At 43.7% G+C, this 11,284-nt stretch overlaps 2 protein-coding genes across 6 annotated transcripts in view; both read left to right on the top strand.

Moving 5' to 3' along the window:
* Positions 1-6,914: 6,914 nt before the first annotated feature.
* LOC114557377 (uncharacterized) lies at positions 6,915-9,379 on the top strand. The gene is made up of 2 exons (XM_028580807.1): positions 6,915-9,321; positions 9,363-9,379. Exons 1-2 carry the CDS (start codon positions 6,915-6,917, stop codon positions 9,377-9,379), a joined length of 2,424 nt encoding a protein of 807 aa, XP_028436608.1.
* The window catches only part of plecb (plectin b), a 73,558-nt gene continuing 71,651 nt past the window's right edge, over positions 9,378-11,284 (top strand). For all 5 annotated transcript variants that reach the window (XM_028579729.1, XM_028579727.1, XM_028579728.1 and 2 more), the window contains exon 1: positions 9,378-10,509. In XM_028579729.1, the coding sequence (XP_028435530.1) occupies positions 9,414-10,509 (1,096 nt within the window). In that variant the 5' untranslated portion in view covers positions 9,378-9,413. The remainder of the gene's footprint in view (positions 10,510-11,284) is intronic.

Here is an 11,284-nt window from a genome sequence, read left to right as displayed (position 1 = left end):
GGTCGTTAAAGCACCGGTGGCGTATTAGTACCGGGTCTGTGCAGGTTTGATGGATCGCGTACAAACCAATAGGGTGTCGGAATGACTATGTTTATACTTCTCATCCAACCACAATCAAATTCACTCTCTCCGGATGGAGCGATCTGGATAGGGTTTTTTGTGTGTGTTTTTTTTTAACGATGACGAGCCGGAATGAAAACAAGCCGAACTGAAATATGAGTAACGAGGCTATTTTTAAAATATAAGGAGTAGAAAGTACAGATAATTCCGTGAAAATGTAAGGAGTAGAAGTAAAAAGTATGCTGTAAAATAATTACTCCAGTAAAGTATAGATACCCAAAATTTCTACTTAAGTAAGGTAACAAAGTATTTGTACTTCGTTACTCGACACCTCTGTCCATCATTATCCACGGCCGATGCTGTTGCTAGTGTTCGTCCTAGCAACAGCACTTTGGCAAATCCGTGACATTGCTGCTGCTGCTGCTCGTCCTTGTTTACCCCCTCATGGTTGGGCTCCATTTCAAGTCTGAGAGGCTGCAGGGGGCGTTGTAAGGCTGGACACATACAGTAGAGACCCCAACACTAACACATGACCGACAGCTTGTTGGAGAGAGAGTGAGTAAGAATGAATGGGACTTGGCAGTCTTTTTAGGTGCTCCTGCTTATTTTTGGTCGGTAAAGAGGGTGAAGGGAGGCATACTCTGTGACTTCATGTCTTTCCACTCTGGAAAAGGAGAAGTCAGTGTGATTAGTGACTCGTGGAGTTGAGAACACAAGCAGGGCCTGTCATTTTTACCTCAAGCACACATCAGTTTATAGAGTTTCCTTGTACATTTATACTTATACTGTTGAGACAAAAGCCAAGAGTTGGCTTTTTTTCCCGCTCAAACAGTAGGCTATTCTACTTGTGACGTCGGTACAGTTTTATGTTACTTAGCTTAAGCTTCCCCCCCCAAAAAAAAACAATTTTTTCTCCACTTTTAAACAGTTCCACGGACTTGATTTTTATAAAACAAAGGATTTTACTGAGCCATATATAACTCCAAAGATAATTATAGGGCAAGAAATGTTTGTGTTGGCAAAGCAACACAAGTTCCTAAAGTGTCTTGATTGATTTCAGACCATTACTTTGTATATTGTTCTTGCCCCTCAGCTCTGAACACAGCAAAAACAATTCTTCCTTCTACTGTAAGTTGCCCATTGTTTTTACCTCAGTCCTCCTAGAACAGTTGATTATTTATTTTTGCAGCAGTGTGAGGAATGCCAAAGACACCTCTCAGTCTCCCTCCATGCCCAGCAGCTCCTAACACACAGTGCTTCTTTGTCTGAAGTCATTCTGTGGTTTAACACACTTCTGTGGGTTTTTGTTTGGCGGGATAGTATATAGAGTATGTTTTTGTACTGGCCCCCCCTCAAATTATCTCTAGTCCCTTTGGCTATCCATTGGACTCAGAGTTCCCTACAAATCATCAATCCTTAACCCCAGTGAGTCATCGCAGTTACGCCAAGAGTGGCCAGGGACTAGTCAGTGCCAGGGGTTAATCCTTGCAGCTTGATCCCTCTTGCATTTCAAAGGCTACTTTCTTTGCATTTACAAGCACGTATTGACACTGTTGTTCATGCTGTCACATACAAATATCAGTCAAGGTTGTCGGAGGCAGGGATTAAGGCCTCACATGCCGTCAGTCAGCATGTTACAATTGTCAAGTCAACAAGTCATGTTTATATTTAGCCCAAAACAAAAAAAAAAAATCTTTACCAAAGGGTTTTACAGTCGGTAAAATATGTGACACCCTAAATCTTTAGGCCCTGGACAACTATACATCTGAAATGATTATGTGAAAATAAAATCAGAAGAATATGACAAATCTAGCCATGCTAGCAGCTCTGTGAGGCTGTACTCAGGCACAGTGGCGCTTTGAGCTAAATGCTAATCACAGAAAATGTGTTAGTTAAGGTGGTAGGGTTGGGGGGGTTTGCCGTCAGACCGGGGGGTGCATTACAAACACCATACAAACTATACATATATCAACAGGCAGCAGCTAGCAGGTGAAGAACTCAAACAACAAAATCACCAGCTAAGCTTACTTTAAATTTGCAAGAACTATAGACTAATACAATAACAGGCTTAAATAAACCCAAAACGTAAGTTATACGACTTACAGTTCTCAGTTCTCACACACGCACGATATCAACTGGCTAGCTATCCTCTTACTCTCATTTTGGCCACGTCCGCACTACTCCGAGATGCACTTGATGGCCTTTTGTTTTGCTGCGGGAAACACTGCTAATGTCAACATGCTTCAGTAATATGATTATAGTGACAAGCTGCTGATGTTTAGTACAATGTTTACCATGTTAATTAATTTTGTGTTTTAGCATGCTAACATTGGCTAATTAGCAGTAAACACAAAGCAGCATAGGCAAATGGGAAATGTCTTTGAGCCCCCAGCCAGTTAACCTACTGGTGGCACCAGAGGAAAAGTCAAGGGGTCACATAAGTCAGGAAGCTTCATCCCTCCTCCGTACAAAATCCATCCCGCTGTTAAGATATTTCAGTTTCGACCAAAGGGATTGAACAACCAACTCTACAGCTGCCCAAAACGCAGACAGATCGTAAGCCCCACAGACCTAGCATGGCTAGAAAAACATGAACATGTTTTACTATTTCAGTTAATATACATTTTTAAAATGATGCGTTTCACATTTGGTTCACATATGATAGATATGTTGTCCGATCTTATATCAGCTCCAGAAAACTGTCTGTCTTAACTGTTATATTTACATTACATTTCATTTAGCCTACGCTTTTATCCAAATAATTTTTATCCTTGCAGACTAAAACCTGCAAACTGATATCAATACAAATGTATGTATGATTTCTTAAAGTGAACAGAGAAAATGTGAATCTCTCTTTTAACACGTAGTCATTTTTATTTCCCGTCGTAGTGCTCTTAACGGCTATGGAGGCACTTTCACTCTGTTTTGCAGTGTTTTTTATTACTTTTACTGTTACTGTTCAATGTAATCAATTGCTTTATAATTAGTTAAAGCAATTACAATTGACAACTGGGAAAGCCTATACTTATTGTGGTGACAACCCCCACCGCTATATGAAGCTGTTTACAACTAACTCCGTCAGGGGTCACAGCTGTCCCCGACTGAGGGGGTCACTCGCCTAACTATACCCAGCCAGGGGACAAGCGTCTCAAATAAAAATAGGTTTGTCGTCCAGATAAAAAGGGAGCTCTCATGCATTGCAGAATGCTTAGTCACAAGTACAAAAGTGCAAGTCATGACTTTTTCTAGACTAAGGGCCTCCCTTCCATTCATGATGTTTCTGCGTCTGTTTTATCCACATCCTGTGCTTTCACAGTAGGTGCTTCACTTTTTGAAATGTATATTCAGAGCAGCATGTAGCGCTTTATAGCAATGTGCGAAGATTTGTTCCAGTTACTACTGCTCACCCACAATCAGTCAGTGGCTGACAGATGGCAGATATTGCATTTGTCCCTGCTTTAAAAGCTAAATTAAACCCTAATGTTAACCGTGATAACTTGATTGTCATGTATGAAGCTAACCTGTACACTAGAATTACATGTGTCATTCGTTGGATGACCCATCATTCTAACATGTTATTAAGTTTCGACAGGTTTGACTTCACACTAACTTCTAAAGCACAGACATTAGTGGTTAAGAAAGGCTCTGCTGACCTTTGCTTTCCCTGGAAGTGGCTGGAGTGGCTCGGATCTGATATCAGAATGGAGGGCACGTGTGCACGCCCCACAGACCCCAGGGCAGCAGGCCTTTACAGTGGGCCAGTCGCCAGCCACCATCCGTTGGTGGTGACAAGTCTATTCTGGGACTTGAGGAGCTCTGAAACATTGTAGCAGAAGTGGACTCCCAACCAGGAAACTATTTCGATACTCTTTCCCCAAAGTCTTAATACTCCTTTATCTGCTTCAATCAATCAAATCATGTTTCCATTTACAGCTGTCTGCTGCATCTGTTTATAGATGGAATGAAATTAGAAGCCATTAGTTTTATCGTGAGCGTTCCCTTTTGAGAGTCTATTTCGGATCAGTTATTATGTTCATAATGTCACCGTAAACCTTCACACAGCTATTGTAACCATCAGGTCACAGTAAAAAACAGCAACGCCATGTTCATTTCCAGGATTTTGTCAGGCCCCGCGATACAGTATTTCTCTTGGAGCGGGTATATTTGATATTTGGATGGTTGAAGGGGACCGGGCCTCAAGCCAGAATAAGGTCACTGTGAGAAGTTTGAAGTTCACTGAACACTTTGTGCTTAAACAGTGCATGAAATCACACTGATTTGCGGCCAGGAGAGCAAAGCACCATGCATGGTGATGCATATTTCCCGAAAATGAGACAGCTCCAGGCTTGAATTTTAACACATTGTTAACTGACATGTCATTGGGTTGATTGGCAATGTATTTGGGTGTTTCTGTTTGAACACTTCCTTACAGTATATGTTGTTTTCATGACCTCTTAACTGCCAACTAGACATTCAGCAGTGTACCACAAAATACCAAATAGGTTGAGTAATACAATGCTTCAGAATCCTCTTCATCTCAGTACACACTAACACACACTTACACATACACTTACTTAAACCTGAGCGTGCAGATTCCCACATGCACATACACAGCCAGCTTTAACCTGCTGCCACCACCCTCATCAGGCAAACTGCAGCATGTTAAAGAAAAATCATTTGTTTCGTAATACAGAGGAATGCCGTTCTTGTACAATGCACGTGAGTATTCCTTTTTTCCTCCACTGAAAAGCCTAGGCTGAATCTTTAACTCAACATGCACCACTAAAGACAATAGAACACCATTAGGGATGTTTTAGAGCATATCTGCTGTAGGTGGAGTACACACATGGCCTTTGGCAACATCTCCTAGTCTGAGATGTCAAAGAATTGTTGCGGGACAGGTATTGTTTTGATGACAGCATTAGTGAAAACATAAGTGAGGTTAACTATTGCCAGAAATGATTTTTAACTTGTTCATATTAATGTTTGCTTTGGGCTTTAAGCACATAACACTTATCATTTTGCTCTGAGATTATTTTAAAAATGTTCTCGATTGGTGGTGAAAGCTTGACAATGTGCTAATGGTTTGTTCGGATTGCAGAGTGTCTTTGCAAATAATGGTCTGATAAATGACAGTGTAGTCCAGCTGTCCAGGACAACAGATTTATGGTCTGCTGCTCCACTGCAGCCCTGAAAACGGATATGTGGCTCACTCAGAACTGGCTTACTTCATTTGACTGTTGCCATGGCAAATAAAATAAAACTGTGTGTGGTTTCAAACAGCAGGCGGAAACCATCATTTTGTCGCTGCTATTATTTCGCAACTGGATCCGTGTGTTCCAGCACAGTACCGTGTTCTTACTCTACTCTACTCTTTTCCTCTGCTCTATCCAACCGTGGTCACTCTTCCTTCCAGTTTGACTTGAACACCAGCTGTGAGTGGACACTCTCACTGACACAGTGAGACGAACAGGAGACAGATGTACAGAAGAGAGAAGTGATCTAGGGATAGAAATCTGATATCATGTTCCTGGGAGCGCGGAAAAGGTTAGCTATAATGCACAGCTCTTTATATAGTTGTGCAAGACAGATTCTTGGTTGCCAGCTAAATAGAGGCATGCAGCCCAAATGTTAGCAGCAGCACAACTTTAAGGTGCATTTACAGTCTGTTGCATCACTTTAATGAGCTGGGAAACACTTATTAGTTTAGGTCATTTCCTTTACTTGGTGACTTGGTGACCATCCAACAAACACAGACATGAATAGAATTGAACTAATTTTGTCTCTCTCTCTCTCTCTCTGTCGCATCAATCTACCAGTGTGTGAGTTAAACTGTCATGCCAGTTTTGTCTTTTCCATATCTTGGAGACCATTTATGGTGATTTATGTATTCTTTCTTCACATGTCACCTTTGCTTTACACATTTACAAGACTATATGACATGACATCCGAAAGGCACACCTTGCGAAACTCCTTAGTGATACCTGATCGGGAAATGTGTGGAACTAGACACCTTGTACTTGATGCCCAGGGCAGGATAGATGTATGCCAACTGGTTGACCCTCTTTCTTCTCTAAACTAATACCTGTTTAGAACAGCTCATTGGCTGGGCCAGTATGTGTGTAACACGCCTAAGGGTGTGTATCTGCCAGTCGGTAGTTTAGAGGTGTGAGTGTACATTATATGGGAGGCGTGTGCTTTCGTGTATGGGTGGGTGTCTCCATAATAAGTCACAGAGCTACAGAGGATGTGTTCAAACGCACTTCATAGGTGTGTTGCTCCAGTAATTTGACTTTTTATTTCAATCAATTTATTGCATACGCCATTATTCTCTTACTTCCTACTTCCCGCTGTACTGTTTGCTTTAGTGAGGATTTTTTTCCATGCCGTTTTTTCCTAAGAAATAGAGAGAGAAGGTAGGAGGAGCCGTACTGAGAAGTGTGCCTCACTCTCTCTCTCTCACACTCTCTCACACACGCTCCCTCTCTTCCATTCTGTCATTGCCATCTCGGCAGAACGGAGACTGTTCATTCCCAGCCACGCTGAAACTAGCGGGGGAGACAGTACAATTTTGACTTTGTTTAAGTCAGATTTCACAGAGGAATACTCTTTTTCTTCACGATATCTAAAGGATCAGCAAGAACAAGAGGAAAAGAAAGTAAGAAACAGAGCTTACAAGTATTTTTTCTTCAGTTTTCTTTCTAATTGAATTGAGAAGCACGTGACAGCCGGTTTTGCCACTGGATTCTTTCACACAACAAGACGTGAGCTTGCCTTATTTATCTTTCTTTGATATTGTTTAATTTCAGTTTCAATTTGAGAGTATACTGACATAAAGAACAATGGTTGCTGGAATGCTAATGCCCCTGCGGGAACTGAGGGCCATCTATGAGGTCCTGTTTAAAGATGGTGTCATGGTGGCCAAGAAGGACAAGAGGCCTCAGACCAAGCACCCTGAGATAGAAGGTGTGAGCAACCTGCAAGTAATCCGTGCCATGGGGTCTCTTAAGTCTCGGGGCTATGTGAAGGAGACATTTGCCTGGAGACATTTCTATTGGTACCTGACCAATGAGGGCATTGTTTACCTGCGGGACTACCTGCACCTGCCCCCTGAGATTGTTCCTGCATCCCTGCAGAGGATCAGGAAGCCAGCTGCCACCCTGGTCGTTGCCCACCGTACACGGGTCCAAACTGTGGAAGGTCCTACATCTTATGTCCCTAAGCCAGGACGCAGGGGTGAATCGGAGAGCCAAGAGTCTCTGTCCGAGCGTCAAGGTTACCGCCATAGGATGATGGATCCCGGAGAAAAAGAGAGCTACACTGATAGGACACCCAGGTTTAGGGGTCGTCCGCGGGCTGCAGAACCACTCCGACCAAAAGCCGGATGGGAAATTGAGGACCAACCTCAGCCTTTGTCTAGGAGGGGGGACAACTTCAGAAGTGAGGCAGCGATGATGGAGGAGAGCAGGCTAAAACGAGTCTCTCGTCAACAGCCTGATGTGAGCAGTGAGAAGCCAGTGACAACATCACAGGAAAGAAGAGTATCTGAAGTCCAAAAGCAGAAGGCACCAATATCTGTCCAGAGTCAGACAGCAGCTTGGAAACAGGATGTGTCACAAACCACTGTGACATCAAAGTCCTCCAAAACAGACCTACCATTAACTGTGGCTGCTGTCGCTACGGCTACAGGTGCTGCGACATCAAAGATTCAAGCTGAACCCTCTAGTCCCAAAACGAATAAAGAGAAGCTCAAGATTGGTGATGAAAAAGCTTCCATGAAGCCACGCAAAATGGTAACAAGCAATTCAGCGATCACAACACTTCCTGCTACAGAGCTCAAAGAGGAGAAGACGCAAAAGGTGATCGTGGCTCCAATTAAATCTGCAGAGGTCAAGGCTACAGCTGAAAGAACACCCGATATCAGGAAGGCCCAGGCAGTTATCACAGTGGCTGCTGCTCAGGAAACCTCCAAACTCCTTACTGACACTGACACCTCCACCCCTGCCATCCCAAAACCTGCCAATAAAGATGTAAAGGAAGAGAAGACACAAAAGGTGATTGTGGATGCGGTTAGATCTGCAGACGTAAAGCCAGCTAAAACGGCAACTGATAACATGAAGGACCAGGCAGTTCTCACAGTGGAAACCTCCAAACTCCTGACCGACACTTCCACCACTGTCATCACTGTCCGTAAAGATGTCAAGGAAGAGAAGATTAAGACAGCAAAGGTGAATGGGGAGTCAGTTAAACCTGTGGAGGTGAAGACCCAGGTTGAATCCAAAATAGATCATGAGAAGGACAAGAAAACTGCCAAAGGAACTGTCACTAAGGAGACCACCAAACCCCTACTCGGCAGCACCACCGGCGAACCAGTATTGTCCACTGATGGGGTAAAGGAGATCTGTAAAGTTAAGGTGACTCAGAAGCCCATTGATGCTAAAGTGACCTCAGTGAATCTCTCAGCAAAGCCCAAAACTGATGAAGCGCCCCCGAAAACTAGTATGGTGGAGTCCTCAATACTTGAAGTTAAAACTAGTATTACTACCACGACTCTCTCAGCACCTATGACCAATGCTGAAGATGCAAAACCCGTCAAGGCGGGAGCTACAGTTACAGAGACAATTAAAAAACAGGAGATAACAGAGATTATTACAAAACAGGAGCAAAGTAATATTAAGGTGACTGCTCATGTTAAGAAAGATGAGAAAAAAGTGCCAGAAGAGGTCCTTAACGTCTCAGAAAAGGGCTCCACATTAGCACAGAACGACTCCTCGTCACCTCAGCTCAATCAAAAAGTTGCGGCCACAGAGGAGGCTATGGAAACCAAACAAGTGGTTGAGGGAAGCTCTAAATCCAAACGGAAGAAAAAGAAATCCCCAGGTGAGATACCCAAAAGTATCAATGCCGAGGAACTACCTGACTCTAAGTCGGAGAAGGAGAAACCCTGTAAAGACAAGCCCCCTGAGGAGGTGGCTGAAAAAACCCTCCAACCCACACCAGTGATTACCTCAGAGCCTTTGACCGTGTGCACCAGCATGAAGACTGAGGGACCTGTAGAGGGAAATAAGACTGAGGCCAAAATAGCTATTGATGGGGGAAAAATAAAGAAACAAACTCATGAAAAGCCAATAATGGAAATCCCTAAACAAACTGAGGACCAGAGAATTTCTGAAGTAGCATCACTACAATTAGATCAGATCCCAGCAGTGCCCCCGGTGGAGCTTCCAGAAGATGCACAAGTAAAAGCCAAGCTAGAGGAAAGCAATGTCAGCAAAATAACACATGGACCAATTTGCTCCAAGGACAAGTTAAATGCTAAATTGCCCCACACGGAGCTAGTGGAATCTGAGGAAATGACTAAAGTGGAAACAGTGACGGTGCAGAAAATAACTCAAGTGGAACTCATACAAGCAAGTCCAAAACCTGAAGGGAAAAGCCCTGCGTCAGCGCCAGAATCTCAGAACCCCACAGTTGAGACTAAATCCCCAACAAACAAAGGGCAAGCTGCAGAGGAATCTTCAAAGGGCAAGAAGAAAGGAAGGGGGAAGAAACATGCAGCAGCGTTAGACACCGTACACACAAAGCCTGAAGCAGAGGCATTACCGTCCACTAACGTGACAGCATTGCCCAAGGCTGCAGTTAAAGACAGCTGTGTCACGACCTCTGAAGTGCTAGAACTGAATGTTTCTCCAAAGATGACTGCTGAAAGAATGTGCAGTGAGGAAACCAGGCAGGCAGCAGCTGTGCTCTGTGAGGCCCCTGCAGACAAAGGGGAGGTGGAGCCAGCACTACCCTTTGCAGAAAAAATCAAGCGGGAGGTTCCGAAACCAAAAACATCCTCCACTGCGAGGGAAGCACCCGCAGCCGAAGAATCGGCGTCAGCAGCAGCAGCAGCAGCAGCAGCAGCACAGGCAGCTGTAGCTCCGGCACAGGCCAGCCCCCTCGACAAGCAAGAGGAGCCTCCCAGAGTTGCACAACATTCAGCCAGTCAGGCAGCAGAGCGCAGCACAGAGAAAAGGCTCTCTGTTTCTGAGGCCTCAAAGCAGAAGGAAGAGAAGAAGAGGGACTTGGAGGAGGACACACCCTCTGCCACTGCCACACCTGCCACTGCCCAGCCTGACCAGCTTCACCTGGGGGACACCTGTGAGTCTGTAAGCCCCGACACAGACGAGGCCGCCATGAAGAGGAAAATTGTAGTGGTGGAAGAGATAGTTGAGGTGAAGCAGGTTATTAGTCCCGAGGCGACTGGGGCACAGTCCCCTCCGCCGCCTGTACAACGTGAGGAGGAAGGAGAGGAACTGGACCTGGACGTTCTGGAACAAATCGCCTTAGAGCGGGCACTTTTGTCAGGGCTGTCCCGGGCCAGGGTGGAAGGAGCCTCACCTGAGGAGGAGTGGGACCACTCACTGGAGGAGCCAGAGGAGAAGTTGTGGCCTAACTTCATCGAAGGTATGTTTTGAATGTGTGCCAATACTCCATACTTCCTACCTCGTCCTACTCCCACCGTGCATGTGATGCAATTGCTCTCGGATCTAGACTCCCACCTTTCTTTGAAGCGTGGGAGGTCTTAGTTGAAGTATTTGATGACAGCTCAACATTGTCATGCTGTTAAAGTAATGCATGCTCCAAAGAACGTTGACATACTGTAATTGTCTGTCTCTGGCGTCTCTGCCAAAGTGTTATTTGGGGTGATTTGATTACAGTTTATGGCTTAAAGATACATGTTATAGAGCCCGGCCTTTTATTTATATATTTTGTGATGTGGACAAGAGGCAGTTTCTCTTTAGGAACAGTTTCAGTGAGCTGGTGAGAAGAGTCAGTTCAGATATGGCTGTGATTTAATTATCTGTGTGTTAAAATAGATTAAGTATTAGTAACACTGTCATAGCACACCCTTTCAGCTTTCACACAGGCATTATGATACACAGAAGCACATGTAAAAGTTATACTTATAGATATGTAAAAAAAAAAAATATATATATATATATATATATATATATATATATATATATATATATATATATATATATATATATATATATATATATATATATATGCTATACTTTAGCATTAAGTAAATCTTAGCTATAATTCACCAGGCTGTTTACATGCAGAACATGTGGCAATGGCAATGATTATTACATTAAACAAACCCAAAAATCACACCTTTTTTTTTTTTTTTTTTTTTTGGGTGGGGAATTCCATGCTTAAAAATGAATGTGAG

Source organism: Perca flavescens, chromosome 6 (genome assembly GCF_004354835.1).
Source record: "Perca flavescens isolate YP-PL-M2 chromosome 6, PFLA_1.0, whole genome shotgun sequence".
In the NCBI taxonomy this organism is placed as follows: Eukaryota; Metazoa; Chordata; class Actinopteri; order Perciformes; family Percidae; genus Perca; species Perca flavescens.
This window is presented reverse-complemented; position numbering and strand designations above follow the sequence as displayed.

What these genes read in the sequence shown, in the direction of transcription:
- LOC114557377 (XM_028580807.1), top strand. Translation starts at nt 6,915, where the DNA reads ATGCTAATGCCCCTGCGGGAACTGAGGGCCATCTATGAGGTCCTGTTT.